The sequence below is a fragment of the Rhinopithecus bieti genome, unplaced genomic scaffold (assembly GCF_001698545.2).
Source record: "Rhinopithecus bieti isolate Rb0 unplaced genomic scaffold, ASM169854v2 scaffold_23964, whole genome shotgun sequence".
In the NCBI taxonomy this organism is placed as follows: Eukaryota; Metazoa; Chordata; class Mammalia; order Primates; family Cercopithecidae; genus Rhinopithecus; species Rhinopithecus bieti.
Genome location: NW_016810965.1, coordinates 40089 through 58347, shown reverse-complemented (window position 1 = coordinate 58347; position 18259 = coordinate 40089). Strand labels below are relative to the sequence as shown.

General features: G+C 36.3%; 1 protein-coding gene across 12 annotated transcripts in view; it reads right to left on the bottom strand.

The window, feature by feature from the left end:
- Positions 1-18259, bottom strand: part of FIP1L1 (factor interacting with PAPOLA and CPSF1) — a 71757-nt gene that overhangs the window by 43788 nt on the left and 9710 nt on the right. For 7 of the 12 annotated variants that reach the window (XM_017893299.1, XM_017893297.1, XM_017893290.1 and 4 more), the window contains 4 exons: positions 14213-14277; positions 13457-13564; positions 12950-13080; positions 4220-4329 (listed from right to left, as the gene is read on the bottom strand). In XM_017893299.1, the coding sequence (XP_017748788.1) occupies positions 4220-4329; positions 12950-13080; positions 13457-13564; positions 14213-14277 (414 nt within the window). Of the gene's footprint in view, positions 1-4219; positions 4330-12591; positions 12661-12949; positions 13081-13456; positions 13565-14212; positions 14278-18259 lie in introns of all 12 variants that reach the window. The other 5 variants (XM_017893288.1, XM_017893289.1, XM_017893294.1 and 2 more) reach the window with 1 other exon arrangement.

Genomic DNA, 18259 nt, shown 5'->3' with positions numbered 1-18259 from the left:
TCATAAGCTGACTGAAAATCAAAAAAATCATCCTCATGAAATGTTGTCTTACTCTACGCAACAACGATGAACCATTTCTCTATCGGATTGTGATGTGCGATGAAAAGTGGATTTTATACAATGACTGGAGATGACCAGTTCAGTGGCTGGACAGAGAAGCAGCTCCAAAGCACTTCCCAAAGCCAAACTTGCACCAGAAAAGAATCACGGTCACTGTTTGGTGGTCTGCTGACAGTCTAATCCACTACAGCTTTCTGAATACCAGCACAACCGCTTCATCTAAGAAGTATGCTCAGCAAATCGATGAGATGCACCAAAAACTGCAATGCCTGCAGCTGGCATTGGTCAATAGAAAGAGCCCAATTCTCCACAACAATGCCCAACCACATGTCGCACAACCAGTGCTTCAAAAGTTGAATGAATTGGACAACAAATTTTTGCCTCATGCACCATATTCATCTGACCTCCTGCCAACCAACTACCACTTCTTCAAGCAACTCAACAGCATCTTTTTGCAGGGAAAACGCTTCCACAATCAGCGGGATACAGAAAATGCTTTCCAAGAGTTTGTCAAATCCCAAAGCACAGATTTTTACACTACAGGAATAAAGAAACTTATTTCTCATTGGCAAAAAATATGATTGTAATAGTTTCTATTTTGATTAATAAAGATGTGTTTGAGCCTAGTTATGATTTAAATTTCATGGTCCAAAACCGCAATTACTTTTGCACCAATCTAAAAACAATCTACTATAATAAAAGTTATATGAATGTGGCCTCTCTCAAAATATCTTATTGTAACATACTACAGGTAATTGAAACCAAGGAAAGCGAAACCCAGATAAGGAAGTAGTACTGTACAGTTTCTCTCCCTGTGTCATCATTTTTTTACTCTAACTCATTCCCATCAGCATATAAAAATACTGTAATTCTCTTATCTTGAAAAAAGGCTTCTCTTGACCCCACACTTCACTCCAGCTGCCCAGCTACTCCTTTCACCTAGTTTATTCACAGAGCTCCAAAAACCTATTTCAGACCTCTTTTCTTCTCACTCAATGCTACCTTCCACTGGTCTCTTATTTCCAACAGCCTCACTCTCACCAGATAAGTCTGCATATTATTTTGCTGCGAAAAATGGAAGCAAACAGAAGAGAACTTTCAATTATTCCCATTCCATTATCCACCTACCCATCTGCACTGGTGCCCTGTATCCTGCCTTCCCTCCTGTTCTTATGAATGAACGGTCCGTGCTTCTACTTAAGGGCAACTCCTCCACTTGCATATTACATCTCATTCCTTTGGCTTTATTAAACGACATTGCTCTACAACTTCCCTGTCTTACATCATCAATTTCTCCTGCAGTAACTCATTCCCATAAATATACAAAATGCTGTAAGTATTATTATTTTTTAGACAGTGTCTCACTCTGTCGCCAAGACTGGAGTGCAGTGGCGTGATCTTGGCTCACTGCAACCTCTACCTCCTAGATTCAAGTGACTCTCCTGCCTCAGCCTCCTGAGTAGCTTGAACTACAGGTGTGCGTTGCAATTTTTGTATTTTTATATTTTTAGTAGAGATGGTGTTTCGCCACGTTGGCCGGGCTGGTATCAAACTCCTGACCTCAACAGATCTGCCCATCTCGGCCTCCCAAAAGTGCTCAGATTACAAGCATGAGCCACAGTGCCCAGCCAATATGCTGGATTTTTTTTTGTTTTGAAAAAAAACTTCTCCTGATCCCACATTTCCCTCCAGATACTGTCCCATTTCTCTGGGTCCCACAGAAAGAAAATAGTCTTCCAAAAAGTGCCCATATTTTCTTTCTAATTCTTTTCCTTCCACTCTTTCTTGAATCCATTACAAAGTCTTTTAACTTCATTTTATACAAATGAAAATGATCCTGGTCAGGATCACCAAAGACCATGAATAAAATCCAGTGGTCATTCTTAGTCTTCATTTTCTTTACCAATCAATTGGATTTAATATTTGACAGCTGACTTTTCTCCTTCTTGAAACACATTGTTTTCAAGATATACAGTGGGTTTTTTTTCTACTTCATTCATCATTACTCCTTATTGCTCTCCTCTTACTAGTTAATCCTTATTTTCTTGACATACAAGGGAGTGCCCCAAGGCTGTCTCTTACCACTTCTCCATCAATACTTACCTCTTTATTCCATTTTGTAGTTTCATTTAAATAATATGTAAACACTGATTATCCTAAATTCATTATCTCCAACCCATACTCTTCCCTTCTACTCCAGATCCATACAGCCAACTTCCTACTCAAATTTCCCACTTGCATGTCCAATAGGCATCTCATTTTTATTATGTTCTACACTGAACTCTTGGTCTTCTTCCTCCAATAACCACTCCTCCTTATGGTCTTTTCCATCTCTGTAAATGACAAAACCATCATTCTGGTTCAGTTGATCAGAACGAAAACCTTGGATTCACCCTTAACTGCTTTTTCCTCTACAATCTACATCCAATCCATTGAGATAGGCTATTGGCTTACCTTCTGAAATATATCTGGTATCCGACTTCTCAGCATCTCCACACCATCATCTTGGTCTAAGTTACCATTATCTCTTGCCTAGATAATTGCTGCAACCTCCTAACTGGCCTCCCTGTTTTCACTCATCCTAAGTAACTCTATAGTCTGTTTTTAGTAAAGCGACTAAATCGAAACTTTAAAAATCTAAGTAAGATTTCATTGCTCTGCTCAAAATCTGCCAGTGACTCCCCGTTTACTTAATTTATAGGAAAAGCCAAAGTCTTTATAATGGCACACAGCTCTATGTAATCTGGCCCAAATTTTGAAAAGCTAATCAACAACAACAAAAAAAAGGCAAAATACAGAAAAGTTACTGTTTTTTAAATAGTTTAAGTATAATAGCAAACATCTAGAGTATTTTCTAGGTACCAGGCACTGTTCTAAAACACTTTACATAAATGAATCCGCTGAATGTATATAACTACACTGTGAGGGAAGTACTATTACTACATTTTACAGATTAAGAAATCAAGGCATAAGAAGATTAGGGAATTTGCCCAATGATAGTACAGCTAGTAAGCTGCAGAGCCAGCATCTGAACTCCAGAAATCTGACACTCCAGAGTCCAAGCTGTTAGCAACACTCTATATTGCAGAACACCATAAACTCAATGAATGAAAATTAACCTCTTAAAAAATGTACAAGCCAAAAGAATACTACATATTAAAATATTAAATATTACTACATATTAAAAGCTTAGCTATCATAAATTCTTTAACCAAACATTTTGAGATTATATTTAGTTTAAATAATCACATTTCATTAGGTCTATGACAATTCACAAAAATCCTGGATTACTTTATAACATTTAATTTTGGCTGAAAGCTTCAAGAATCTTTATCTTAGAGCTAGACTAGATGCCACTGTAAGGTCTCTTCCTGCATTAGATTATTCTAAAATATCTCTCATAACAATACAAAACTGCAGAATAACAAAAACAGAAAACTATATAAAATAAAGTTAAACAAGCAACACAAAAGGTAAGTGATCTGGCCGAGAACTAGTAATACTTGGGTTATTAATTTGTTTCAGGCCCAGACTTTAGTCATCTTATCTGGTGCAAGATTAAACTACTAACCTCAAACTTCGCCAGTCTTAGCCTACTATCCTTTACCAGTTTCCTGGTAATGGCATAATAGGGTAACCATTTGTCACATTTAAGTTAAAAAAGACATTTGTTAGCATGTTTGCCTCTTATCTCTGATACCTTCTGGAACATATGAGGTTTATCATATCAAACCAAAGCACAACAAAAATGGTTCCAATTTTAAAGATTTTCCAAGCTGAAATTTCAATAGCCTCTTTCACTAAAATTAGCAAAAGACCTTCAGGCCAATAGATCTAGACTTAGAAGTCCAATAATTCTTTATGTAAGAATAGTGAGCACAGAAAACAGCGAATACTATTGTTACCACCTCTCTTGAATGTAAGATTGTTTCTTTATACATATACATAACTATATACCACACTTCACTTCTTGCTTATCTAGGCTTTTAGATGGAAAACATCAAGAAGTTTCTTGTGAAGAATTCATTTTGTACTAAAACAAAGTAGAATGTTCCAGTTTTTTGGTAGAACATTCAGAGCCTTTATACTTAATATAACACAAACACAATGTAAAGATACCAATGTCGTACAATAATTGAGTTACAACTACATAACTAACCTGCTTGGTGGGAGCCCAGTCTTGAATAAAGAAGGAGGAGAAGTAAACTCAGCTTTTGTAGATGGAAGGGCTGTTTCTTTCTCTGAATTTCCAGTTCTTCCCTGCTGTACCTTAAAAAAAAAGGTTATTAGCTTGTTTAATTTAATAGAAAACTCAAACATAATGGACTTTAGATGTTGAAATAAGTTTACAACATTTAATTTGAAGTTAAACACTAAGAATGTTTCTTTGCTGAATATTTATTAAAAATAGTCTATTTTAGAATAGTATTAGGTGAAAGGCACCAAACGGAGCATGGGATCAAAATGTTCCAACTATCAAAAAGTTCACATTAATCACACTTAGAAGCAGAACAAACTGTAATTCTTTGGCACTTTCATAAATTCTCGCAGATCACCACAAATAGGTCCCAGATACTTGGTTATGACTTCATGTTTCAAATTCAAGAAAGGCCTTGAAGAATTTTCCCATTCTGTGTTCACCACCCTTATTCTAAGAAAACAACAGGTGACCATTTTACCCATTCTGACCATTTTCTATTCAGACTGTGATTTCCTGTAACACAAATGTGAATAATCTGCTACTGTACATCCATACAATTTCTCCCATCACCATTAAAAGTACCATCATCCTGCCAGTTCAGTAGGCTTAAAAGCTTGAAGTCAATCACCTGTCTTAATACCTCTCCTCACTCTGTCGCCCAGGCTGGAGTACAGTGGTGGAATGACGGCTCACTGAAGCCTCCACCTCCCAGGTTAAAGTGATTCTCTTGCCTCAGCCTCCCAAGTAGCTGGGATTACAGGTGTGCACCACGATGCCTGGCTAAGTTTTGTATTTTTAGCAGAGACAGGATTTCACCATGTTGGCCAGGATGGTCTCAAACTCCTGTCCTCAAGTGATCTGCCCACCTCTGCCTCCTAAAGTGCTGGGATTATAGGTGTGAGCCATCACGCCCAGCCTTCTCCCTCTTAATATTAATTTCAAAACCAGTGATCTACTTACTCTGTAATTTCTCCAAGATTTGCCTATCCTTTCTGCTCTTATTAGACTTTGATTGTGGCCCAGTCACATTCCTCTAGACTGCTGAAATGACTTCTTTATGCTCTTCTGCTTTTATACTCATCTTTTTATCTTAAAATTATCATCAAACTATTCAATTTAAACAAATTAAATTCAAGTTTCCTTACACTTAAATAATATCACAGCATATTTTATGTTCTATTTAAATTCCCTGCTCCACTTAAATTCAGCATCGCTCTCCTTTCCCATGAGGTAAAAGCCAAGAGAATCTCAAGACATTTTGACTGATATATCTGAACTACCAATTCGATTCCAAAATCATCTACCTCCCAACTAATCATTGTGTGAGAAAAAGAAACTCTTTTACACTTAGGCCATTATAGTCAGATAGATCTCTTATTAATAGTGTCCAAACCAATCCCTAATTGATAGCCTCATACAATGAGGATTTTACATTTAGTTTATTTGAAAATGAGTTCTACCACTTAAAATAATTTTTTTTAAATGCCCTGATTCTAATGAGATGATGAGAATCAGCACTAACGCAATGGAAACAGAAAGAAATGGACTTGACAGATACCTGACAGGTAAAACTGACAGGATCTGGTGACAGAATGTAAACATTATTCATTCATCATTTATTGAATAGCTATTATATACCAGAAGCTGATAGAGAGAAACACAACAGGATCCTGGACCTTAGGAAAAAACAAACACACCAATAATCAGAGCAATATAATAAATATCATGAAAAAAATCTAAGAGATAAAAGATGTTATAGTAACACAAAAAGAAATGCATTGTTCTGCCTGGGGATGTCAAAGAATATTCAGAGTTGACACTATTGTCCCCAACTGCTCCCCTGACCACCAGTAATTTCTATGTAACTTCTTTCACGTCTAACAGACATCTCAAAGTTACCATGGCCAAAACAAAACTACTAATTTCCCCTAATCTGATCCTCTACAAATCTTCCCCATATAAATAAACAGCACCATCATCTACTGAGCTGCTGCTCAAGGAAAAAAACCATAGAAATTATCTAATACATATCAACACCCAATATGTCAACTTTACCTTTACAATATATATGCCAGATTCCAATCTGCCATCAGTAAACTTCCTGGAAAACACAGCTGGCAGTACTGTGAGGTTTGTCATTTGTAAAGAGAGTCACACAGATATTCCAGACTATTTATAGATTGTTTGGTTTACACTGAAAGCTGTCACTTCACTTTTGTGTGACAGAGAAATGAGATTTCAACAATTCCTTTTTGCATTTTTTATTTTATTATGAGCCTTTTATCAACAGATAGAGACTACCTAATTTGGGCATGAGAAGAAAACAGCACAGACACACTGCTTTCAGTGAAGATGCACGCCACTCCATTCATAAGTATCCTTCCCCTGAGAGGGGATAAGAATAAAACTGTGTTTGGACCACTTGGATCCAAGCTCTACCACACAGCTCACTCTCTAGTGATCACTGATCTCTCTAGCTAACTTTACTGAGTCTACCAGAAGAAGAGGAATGAAGGAAAGTTACTCAACCACCCAAAAGAATCTCATTACGGCAACAGTGTGATTGCTTATAAGTTCCCATACAAAAAGGAATCCTCTGACAACACCTGGGATGATGTATTAGTGTCACAGGATTTTCTTCTTCCTGGTTTCTCTTCACAGGGAAAAAAACATGAATTCAAAAGGATTCTAGTCTGAGGCACAATCACTTGCTTCCATAACAAAATATCTCATCTTTTCGGCACATAAATATTCTTTCATTGGTTAAAAGAAAATACCTTTTAATGTCTTAGAACTCTCTGGTGGTAAAACTGCAGATTTCAAAATTTTCCTTTCATACTCCTATAATTCTCCGAAAGTATTAAGTCTGTGTATGCTTCAATAATTTAGTTAAAAAAATGCTCAATCTGAAATCAACTGCACTGACCATTTGGCTTTGCACAACAGGGAGAAAATAAATGGTTCACTGGTTATTTATACAGAGAGACTAAGAAAGAAGCTATTAATTGCCACTAATTTTATGATGGCTTTAATGTTTATGAAAGCATGATTTTTTAATTTTATGAGCAATATCCATTTGAGGTTGTAAAAGAAAGCATACAATTCTAATTGCAGGCCGAGCATGGTGGCTCACGCCTGTAATCCCAGCACTCTGGGAGGCCGAGGTGGGCGGATCACGAGGTCAGGAGTTTGAGACCAGCCTGGCCAACATGGTGAAACCCCATCTCTACTAAAACTAAAAAAATTAGCTGTGAGTGGTGGCAGGCACCTGTAATCCAGTTACTCGGGAGGCTGAGGCAGGAGAATTGCTTGAACCCGCGAGGCGGAGGCTGCAGTGAGTCAAGATCACGCCACTGCACTTTATCTAGCTTGGGTGACAGCAAGACTCTGTCTTGGGAAAAAAAAAGATTCAAATTGTAGTTCATTTTGTCTCAACATGGAAACATTTGTTTTTGAATCTTCTTCTCACCATGTAATTCTAATTATAAGAAGCCGATGTTTTATTTCCTTTGAAGTTCTGTTATATCAATGATTATTTTGTATAGGTAATTCCTTTAAAAGGCCTACTTAAAGTTAACATCTAAAATACAGTTATGGCAGGGTACAGTGGCTCACACCTGTAATCCCAGCACTTCAGGAGGCCAAGGCAGGTGGATCACCTGAGGTCAGGAGTTCGAGACCAGCCTGGCCAACACGGTGAAACCCTGTCTCTACTAAAAATACAAAAACATCCAGATGTGGTGGTATACACCTGTAATCCCAGCTACTTGGGAGGCTGAGGCAGAAGAATCACTTGAACCCAGGAGGTGGAGGCTGCAGTGAGCCAAGATCGCACCATTGCACTCCAGCATGGGCAACAAGAGCAAAATTCTGTCTCAAGACAAAAAAAATCATAAAATATAGTTATGCCAATGAAGTCCTACTCAGGGTGATATCTATATCCACAAGATGAGTGCTCATTATTCTAATAGGATTTGTTGAGGTGCTTTTCATCCCTGTGATGCTGAGATATATAAACAGGAAATCAAAAAAAATTAATACAGATATACACACACACACACACACACACACACACACACACACAAAATTCCATCACCTTATTATTATGTCTCATCCTAAAACAGTACCTGGCACGCAGTAAGTACTCAATAAATATTTGTTACTTGACTGACTTTGGCAATCAACTTAAATGTCACTTCTTCAAACTCCATAGAACATGTAGTTTATATCATCTTTAGCATGATTATTTAATTAATACCTAAATTTTCCCATTAAGCACAATAAATGTCCAGACTATAGGCTCCATGTCTATTATGGTGACCTCCCCTTCCCCACAAAGCCTAAGATACTTCCTGGCACAGTCAATGCTCAGTTAAAAACTGGGAAGGAGGAACCAGGAAGGACTGGAGAAGAGATGTGGAAGAGATATTAAAACAGCAAGAGAGAGGTGAGGTCAGAGAAGATATTAGGAAAATGGCACAGATTTTAAACACACAAAATTGCCTGTGTTTCCCAGCTTTTCTTTTTTCCTTAATTTCTTCATAATATCCTCATCCTATTAAACAACTCTGAAAATCCTCACTATTCTAGCACCCTTTCCAGTCAACTTGATTTTCCATTTGTTTGTCTTCAGATGTTACACTCAAGATTACAGACTCAAAATTTGTCTAACCAGAACATAATGAGATTATTTCATATGACCTAATATCTTAAGAAATGACCATAAGACATTGTAACTAATTTTCTAAAAACAAATTTACGTCAGACCTGACAAATCCAAACAAAACTTAAGTCTACAACCTTGAGAAGCTAAATACTCAGCCAAATTATGCTATCACTGTACTTAGTTTTAAAATTATTTTTGAAATTTCCTTTGGCTGCCTATCATAGCTTCATTTATAAAAGTTTAACTTTACAAACAATATCTTAAAAAAAAAAAAAACCCTTGTTAAGTAAACTAAGTTGTATCCAAATAACAAACTATATAGCCATTTTAAATTATATTTATAAAAAATTTTAAGAACTTATGAAAACATTACTACATGTTAAAAGTCAAAAAAAGGAAAATAGACAACCATAAATGAATTATCACAATTTTGTTTCAACCCATAGGAAAAAAATTAAGAAGGCAACAAAATTTAGAACTTTGAAATTAGATTAAAAAATAGTAACTGACTGAGCAGACCAAAGAAAACTAAATCCTAAGTCAGCAATGAGAAAGCAAAGACAATGATTATCATGTCAGGACCCCCTCAAAAATTCAGAAATTAAAAGCTCCAGTTACCAGAACATTTGCATTAGCCAAGTATATACCCTCTAGATAGAATACTGGAATATTTTATCTGAAACAAATCTGATTACCACAAAAAGAAAAACACCTAAAAATACAGCAGGGAATGTGAAAAAACAGCCCTCCAGTGAAGCCTGCAGTCAAGCAAGTTCTATTCAGATGCAAAGAGCTTCCAATCAATTTTAGCAGTCCACCCTTACATAAGTGTATGGCCAACAATCAACAAACATCTCAGAAAAGTCAAAGTCAGAAGCTAAAAGTACTAACATTTTAGTTAGTAACTTGATTACTTGATTTAGTTAGTAACTTGATTATTTTAAATCAAGCTGAAAACAGACTATGCAGGAAAAGAAAATCTAACAGAAACAAAACAGCCTATCATTAATATCCTTTGAAAGAGGGGGGAAAAAGATACTGCATTACCGTAGGCATGAACAATAAGATGCCACAACTACATAATAAAGAAAACTTTTCTTGGAAATTAACAGCAGAAATGAAAACTAAGTGGAAACATTTTAAGAATAAAAAATTCTCCCAGATAATGGAAAAGACGAAAAAGAGAAAAACAATAAAAAAAATTTAGAAGACCATTCGAAGATAGCCAATATTTATCTAGAATAGAACAGAAAGCAGAGAAAAAAGTAAGAGAAAGTGTTCCACAAGTGAAGCATAAGTGCTTCCAAATCGAGAAGGTGCAACTGAGTGCTTGGTACAATGGATGAAAACAGACCAAGACACGTAACTGTAAATTTCAGAAAACTGGTGACAAAGCTCATAGATTCACAGTCGGGGGCGGGGGGAAAGAGCTATGCATGTGTGCACAAATGAATAAAAAATATTTTAAGAAAACGTTGTAGTCAGTGTTTTCTCATGCATACATGTTATCTATTCCCACTAGTCACTTCTCTCTTGCCCCTCACTCTAATTAAATAATTACACAATTGTTTTTGCACGCAAATGAGTGGCTTTATTTTTATACCTGTTAAATTTTTTCCTTTATTTTGCTTTTAGTAAAACTTTATTCATATTGAAGTATACAAAAGGCTGTTACCTCAAGAATGTCAAAACACCGTTAAGTGTTGAAGCTGTATAAGCACCTAAGGGTTCATGTGTACTATTCTACTTGTTACTGGGTTTGAAAATTATTTAATGAAAAGTAAATAAAGTTATCTTAAAGAGGATGATGGGTTGTCTCACACTTAAGGGTGAAAAAATTCTATTAGCAGTAGATATGAAAATAAATTTTAATTCTTAAATCCACTCCTTTGCCCATTCACCCTCGTGAGTGAGTTCAGGCCCTAGTTCATTTCATTCCTATAGTATGGCAATATAACCCTATCTGTTTCATATCCCTTTCATTCTACAGCCCATCCTGCTGCCAGTTCCTTTTCTAAAAACCAGATCTGCACTTCATTCTACTGCTCAGGAACTTTCAAACAGCTTCCTATTGGCCACACAAATGTTTGCAGGCTAGTTTAAAATCAATGTCCTGCTCATTATGGCCCTATTTCCAACATTTCTTACAAACCACAACATACATAAAGAAAAAATGTTTGCCACACACAGTCTTAATACACACCCTCTTCCCAAATCAGTATTTCTACCAAACATATTAGTATTTAAACACACTATCAAGGCAAGAAAACCATGAAGACTGTACCCATCAAATTCAAATCTTTCATTCAGAATCCAATCAGAATGGAACACTCTGACCTCCTCACATAACCAAAAGAAACTTCAAAATACGTTTTTCAGTATACAGTATGTATATAAATACACATTCATAATGGCTACCTTCAATGAGACTGACCCCTAGGAGTTTCTTTTATTCTCTTTTAAAAGTCTACTACAAAAAATAAAGTATACAGAAGCTAACAGTTTATGATGGCAGTTCTCATTTCTATTAAAAAAAAATAAAATGCACTGCTGCTAATGAACTAGCTCATTAAGACAACTTTTCCACCCATTGTAGTCAAGTAATTCAATGCCATTATAGACAATATAACCCAAAAAAACCTGATGACCCTTTAAAATACAACAGACATCACCACACACTTTCAAAATATTTGCAAAAGAACCAAATACGCAAAGTAGGATGTAAATTAAAAATAAAATTATCTATATAGAACTGTGTACAGTAGAGTGCTTTATCTGCAGACATAGCACACACACTGCATAAGGCAGTATTCTGGTGGACAGGGCTGCAAACCCAAGAGGGGAGCAGAGGTCTCTTTCCAGTCCACTTAAGTTCCCTGAGTATATAACCCAATCTAAAAGCCACTCCCAATCTTCATCTCAGTGTCATTCAATACAAGAATCAACTATCAAGGTAAAGAAAAAAGAGTACACAATCAGTTTTCCATAAAAGAACTATGACAATATAGTATTATTCTTCGGACTGGGTCTGTGATCATACCATGCAATGGAGAAGCCAGAAACCAGACTTGATACACAAGTTGTATTATCAACCTCAAAGTCTCTCACATAAACCTACTCCTTTCAAGTACCAATTTTTAAAATCAATGGCTTTATCTCATTCTGTTGAGTTCTTAAAGCCTCTCAGAGAACGTCTAAGATTTTTGAAGATATCTTGAGCTATCAGGGCATTACACCAATGATATCAGTGTTACCAGTATCATAGAGATAAACAGTATGCCACCTTCCTTACCATTTTTTTTAAAGAAAACAAAAAAGTCTCCAATTCTGTTGATAAAGATTAGAGTATTATCTACAATGAGAGCTTAATCTGTTGCCACTAACTTTTCTATCCTACAAACACGTATTGCAACTCAAAATGAAATCACAACATATAGCAAAGAACAGTTTTACTTGGCATTTGTTAGTATAATAGGCTATAAATTCACATGCTTGCAAAAGTGGAGATAAAACAACAATCAGCAAATTTGTAAGTCACCAGGAAGCTGAAGGTTTGGAAAAAAGGTAGCTATTTGCACTTTAATCTTGTCCCTTGAGTAGTGGTATGGGAGCAGACTCAAGAACAAAAAATGAGAGCAACCAAGGATAATTTACTAAAATTCACCTTAAAAAGATTGAATCTGCCATCTTGGATCTCTGCACCTGGTGTAACTTCCATAGTACAGTCTTCGGCCTAAGTTAAATAACATATTCCCCATTAAGATACCACATAATATTTAATTAATAGGCCATATAAAGACAAACTAGCTGTGGCTAGTCTGTGATTTGAAAGTAAGAACATCAGATAATCATTAATACAAAACTCTAAAAGGGAGGGAAGGGAAAAACAAACATGGTAAACAAAATGGAATTTTTAAACTATTGTATATCATTTAACCACTTTTATAGGGAAGCGATTTATTTGGGGAGTAAAAGTGGGACGGTAGACAAGCCAAGGGTATTCCGGAGTATTTATTAATTACCGTAATTTTATTTGTAGTAGAAGTTACTGGTATAACTTCAAGTCCCATTCGTATCCTCTTTTGTTTTTCACAGTAAGCTTTCCAGGTATCTTCATTAAACCCATAATTAAAATAATCAGAAAGATCAGCACCTAAAGATAAAAGACATCTTTAGTGTACAAATATTTCAGGTCTATTTTATGCAGCATCAAAATATACTAAACTATAAAATATAAATTTAGAGTTCTATCAGTTATCACTACTCTATCATTTACGGTGGCAAAAGACTATAAAATTTTGATAAAATTATTTCCTTTAGAAACGTCATTATAATAAACAATAAGTCTACATTTTAAGTAATACGAGGCCACCAGTAAGATTTAATAATCCAAGTCATTATTACTCATCATTTGCTTAAGACAATTAAAATTATAATGAAAAAACAAAATTCTAAATTGATGCTCAAAAAATTTTCTGATGACTTCACACTAAAAATATTGAAATTAATATAATCCACAACAGTCTTACCAGGTTTACGCCATGGTTTATCTTCAAAAGAATCCAAATCTACCTCTAAGAGTGGAACTCCATTAATGCTTCCAGGTGCATCAAGGTCTACTCCTTTGACTTTTGTTCCTGTTTTATAAAATTACAAAATGAAGGAGCTACACTTGCAAGAAGCTGGGACATATCATAGACAAACAGAAAATATAAACACCTTTTTACTATTCCTGGCACACATACACACACAAACAGAAAACAAACATTTTTTTACTATTCCTGGCAAAAAACCTGGCAAGCATTCCAAACAAAGCAGAGCCTAAAATATGTGCTACTGGACTATTTACAGAAAAAATTTACCAGTCCCTGTGATGTATGGTCAAAAATTACCTTTAAAAAGAGCTATTATGTTATCACCTTGGCCAGGCGCAGCAGTCACTCTTGGAATCCCAACAGTCTGGGAGGCCAAGGCAGACAGATCACTTAAGCTCAAAAGTTCGAGACCAGCCTGAACAACATGGCGAGACCTGGTCTCTACATAAAAACACAAAAATTGGCCAAGCATGGTGGTGCACGCCCACAGTCCCAGCTACTTGAGAAGGTGAAGTGGGAGGATGGTTTGAGCCTGGAAGATGGAGGGTGCAGTGAGCTAAGATTGCACCACTGTACTCCAGTCTGGGTGACAAAGCCAGACTTGTCTCCCACTAAAAAAAAAGTGATTAACACCTATTTAAGATATGTGCCTTATTTCCCTACTGATGCAACAGAAAATACAAATTTTACCTGTAGTTCCATAAACTCTTCCCCCTGTCTTGATGTTAAGATTTACAGGTGCTGTACCATAACTCCTAAAACAAACAAAAAACCAAAATTATCCTGAAAAGCTTAAACAAAGCAGTAATATTTCTATTTTATTTTCTATTTTTTATAATTTCTATTTTATTTTTTGAATTTTGGATAGATGAGATCTCACACCATGTCGTCCAGGCTGGTCTCGAACTCCTGAGCTCAAGCAATCCTCCCGCCTTGGCTTCCCAAAATGCTGAGATTACAGGAGTGAGCCACCGTGCCCAGCTAACACACATTTTAAAAAACATTTTAAACTAGTTTCTAAAGTCACTTGCTCAATAAAAGGCAAAAACATTAAAAAAAAAACTGACTTGTTTCCATTTCAAAAATCTCTTTGCCACTAACTCAACATTCTACTGTAACAAACTTCACAAGAAATAAGGCTAAGAAGGGAAACATAGTTTATACCCCTTTTCTTCATTTCCTTGCCTGCCAGTTATTACACATACAGCAATCTTAAGCCTAAGTAAAATTCCTCCAACTTGTTGTTAAATCCAGTGGCCTTTCAGTTCTTCCTGCACTGGATATTGTTAATAAATCCTTTTTTAACCATTCGTGGAGTCCGTAATAGAAATTTATTGTCATGAAATTCAAAAATAAGTCTAGCATGAAAGCAGAACAGCGTTTACCGGTGGTGGGTGGTTAATGACCAAGAGGAAAAATGAGAGAAACTTCTAGGATGTCAATTATGTTTCATATCTTGATCTGGTTGTAGTCACATTAATGCATATATTTGAAAAAAGTATTAAGCTGCACCTTTTTAGATGTAATATAATACACAGTGATAAAGAAAAAAATTTCTGAAGTTGGACCAATCCACATTCAAATGTTTTGTCAGTTGTTAGTGTAATCTTGGCCAAGACATCTAAGACTTGTATATAATTATTTGAATATTTCATTGCATTTATACTTGTATAAATGAGCCTCATATAAATTTTCTGTAAGGGGTTATAGATAGTTCTTTACTTTTTTTATATAATGGATTCTTATATATGAGTAGTATTATCAAATATACTAATTAAAATAGACTTTTCTGTTACTAGGGAAATTAAAAGAAAACAGGAATGGGCAAAGAAGGACCAACTCCCACTGAACAAAAAGATATCAGTAAGACGGCAGGCAATGGCTCATACCTGTAATCCCAGCACTTTGGGAGGCCGAGACGGGCAAATCACGAGGTCAGGAGATCGAGACCATCCTGGCTAATACGGTGAAACCCCCTATCTACTAAAAAATAGAAAAAATTAGCCAGGTGTGGTGGTGGGCACCTGTAGTCCCAGCTACTCAGGAGGCTGAGGCAGGAGAATGGCATGAACCCAGGAGGCAGAGCTTGCAGTGAGCCGAGAACATGCCACTGCACTCCAGCCTGGCCCACAGAGCGAGACTCTGTCTCAAAAAAAAAAAAAAAAAGATACCAGTAAGACCTCAAGTCATAGGTATTTTCAATGATATATTTCTCACATTATATTCATGTGACATATTTGGTTCTTTCCTCTCAGAAGTTCAGCCATCTGGACTTTAGATTCACTGCTTTGGGTCTAACAATAATTACTTCCATCTTTTGTCTCTAATGTACTAAATATAAGACTTGGGTTGAGTTACATTTGCACTGTCATTTTTCTTTTCCACTTAAAAAACAAAAATGTAAATGTAATAAAATGTTTAAGTAATTGTATCAAATAATTGTAGCTCCACAGCTAGAAATGCAAGAATTACAAAGTGGACCAAACATTACTGTCAAGCAGTACTATCGTCACCAACTTGAAATAATCACTTTATAGACTGATTAATTCATGTAATGCTTACTGAGCACCAAAACCATGTCAGGTATGATTCTAGGCTAAGGAAAAAGTATGAGGAGCTGGACAAATTTGGTTCCTGCCTTCACGACGTTTACATTTTAACAATCCAAATTCAGCAAAAGTGACTTAGTGCTATCTACATATGATGTACATGATTTTTCTACAAATGTAGAAAAATCAAGGATTTTCTCTAAACTGTTCTCTTATAGTACTGCTATAGAATAAAAGGGTATTTTTATAAAAGGCTTAGCCCTAAGTCTTCAATAGATGAGCTTCTTTGCTTTCCACCTAGCTACTTTCTATTCCCCATTCTGCCTTTTAAAACATCATTTTTCTTTTTCAAGTCACAAGCCTTTGTATTCATTCTGCGTAGAGAAGCTTAGTGGTATGAAAAATTGCAGAGGCAAATTTGATATAATGTCCAATAGATCCCCATGAACTCTCATACCACTCTAAATGCTAGATCCTATACTTGGATTTTCTATAGGAACTTCAAAATAAACATGTCAAATGAATCTATTTTGTGGGAGGTGGGAGGAGTAGCGCCCACCTGGACCCAATTAACTGCTCTAGAAATCTTTAAGTCCCTTTATCTCCTCCTCCATCCACAACCAACCAGTTACCCATGTTATTTGTTATTTCTTTCTTTTTATTCTTTGAGACAGGATCTTACTATATGGCCCAGGCTGCCCTGAAACTCCAAGGCTCAAGCAATCCTCCTACCTCAGCCTCCCAAGTCCATGGGACTACAGGTGTATACCACATGCCTGACTATATTTGTTTCTCAAATATTCAAATATACTATTTTCCCATTCATCTCTCTACTACTGCTGCCTTAGTCTAGATTATCATCTCACCTGGACAATTACTTCACACCTATTAGTCAATGTCTCTCCATCTAACCCATCTCAACCACTGATGCTACAATGGTTTCTACTCTATAGAAATCCAAAGTGTCTAAAGGTAATACCTTTTCAAATAATATGATCTATCTAAAAACCTAACTGGGGTGTCTAAGTGAGAGAATACAGTCATGGGTCCTCAGTTTCTGATCTGGTTAGGCCAGTAAAGCCCCTTCATCATCCCTCTTTTCCACTTATCACTGGAGACAGAAACTAAAAACCACGGCTTTGGGCAGCTAAAAGCCTAAAACAAACCAAAACAGAACAACAACAACAACAACAACAAAATAACTTCGGCTGGTTGGACAAGCTTGCAAGGTCTACAAAGACATAGCAAATGCATCCTAAATCCTTTCATAAGTGATTTCAACCATCTCTTTTCATCTACCTTATCCTCCAGCCATGTACTTCCTCCAAGCCATGCATCTACTACACTTATTTTTAAGCAGTGTCCTCCACCTAAAAACCACTGTCTCCCTTCTCAAAAATTATTCAAACAAATTCAAATGTCACCTCTGGGATCTTCTCTTTAACACCTGTAGGCTTTCAGCAAACTTTCCTGTCAAACCTTTCGAATCACTTTGTACATGTTTCTATTCTAGCACTTACGTTGCACTGAAAATATTTACTCACATGTCTGTTTTCCTCACTACCTCTGGAAAATAATAACTTCTTGCATTCTCATCAATTAATACATTCACAAATAAAAAAAATTGCTGCTTTCATGTAACTCTATCTAATTTGTGGACTCCAGGAAATTTCATGATGATTTTACCAAGAGTTCTTTTGTAGCACAGTAAATGTAAAAAAAAATATAATAATGGAATGATCACAGACGGTTTGATAAAGGCACATTATCTTTGCTACTTAACACAGTGCCAAATAAATTATGCCTTTAAAAAGTATTTATTGAGTATATAAATGGATGAATCTCACAGAGATAGGTAACAAACTACTTTCCAAGATAAATTATTCCTACTTTAAGACTTGCTTGCCGGGCGCGGTGGCTCAAGCCTGTAATCCCAGCACTTTGGGAGGCCGAGACGGGAGGATCACCAGGTCAGGAGATCGAGACCATCCTGGCTAACATGGTGAAACCCCGTCTCTACTAAAAAATACAAAAAACTAGCCAGGCGAGGTGGCGGGCACCTGTAGTCCCAGCTACTCGGGAGGCTGAGGCAGGAGAATGGCGTAAACCCGGGAGGCGGAGCTTGCAGTGAGCTGAGATCAGTCATCTGCACTACAGCCTGGGCGACAGAGCGAGTCTCCGTCTTACA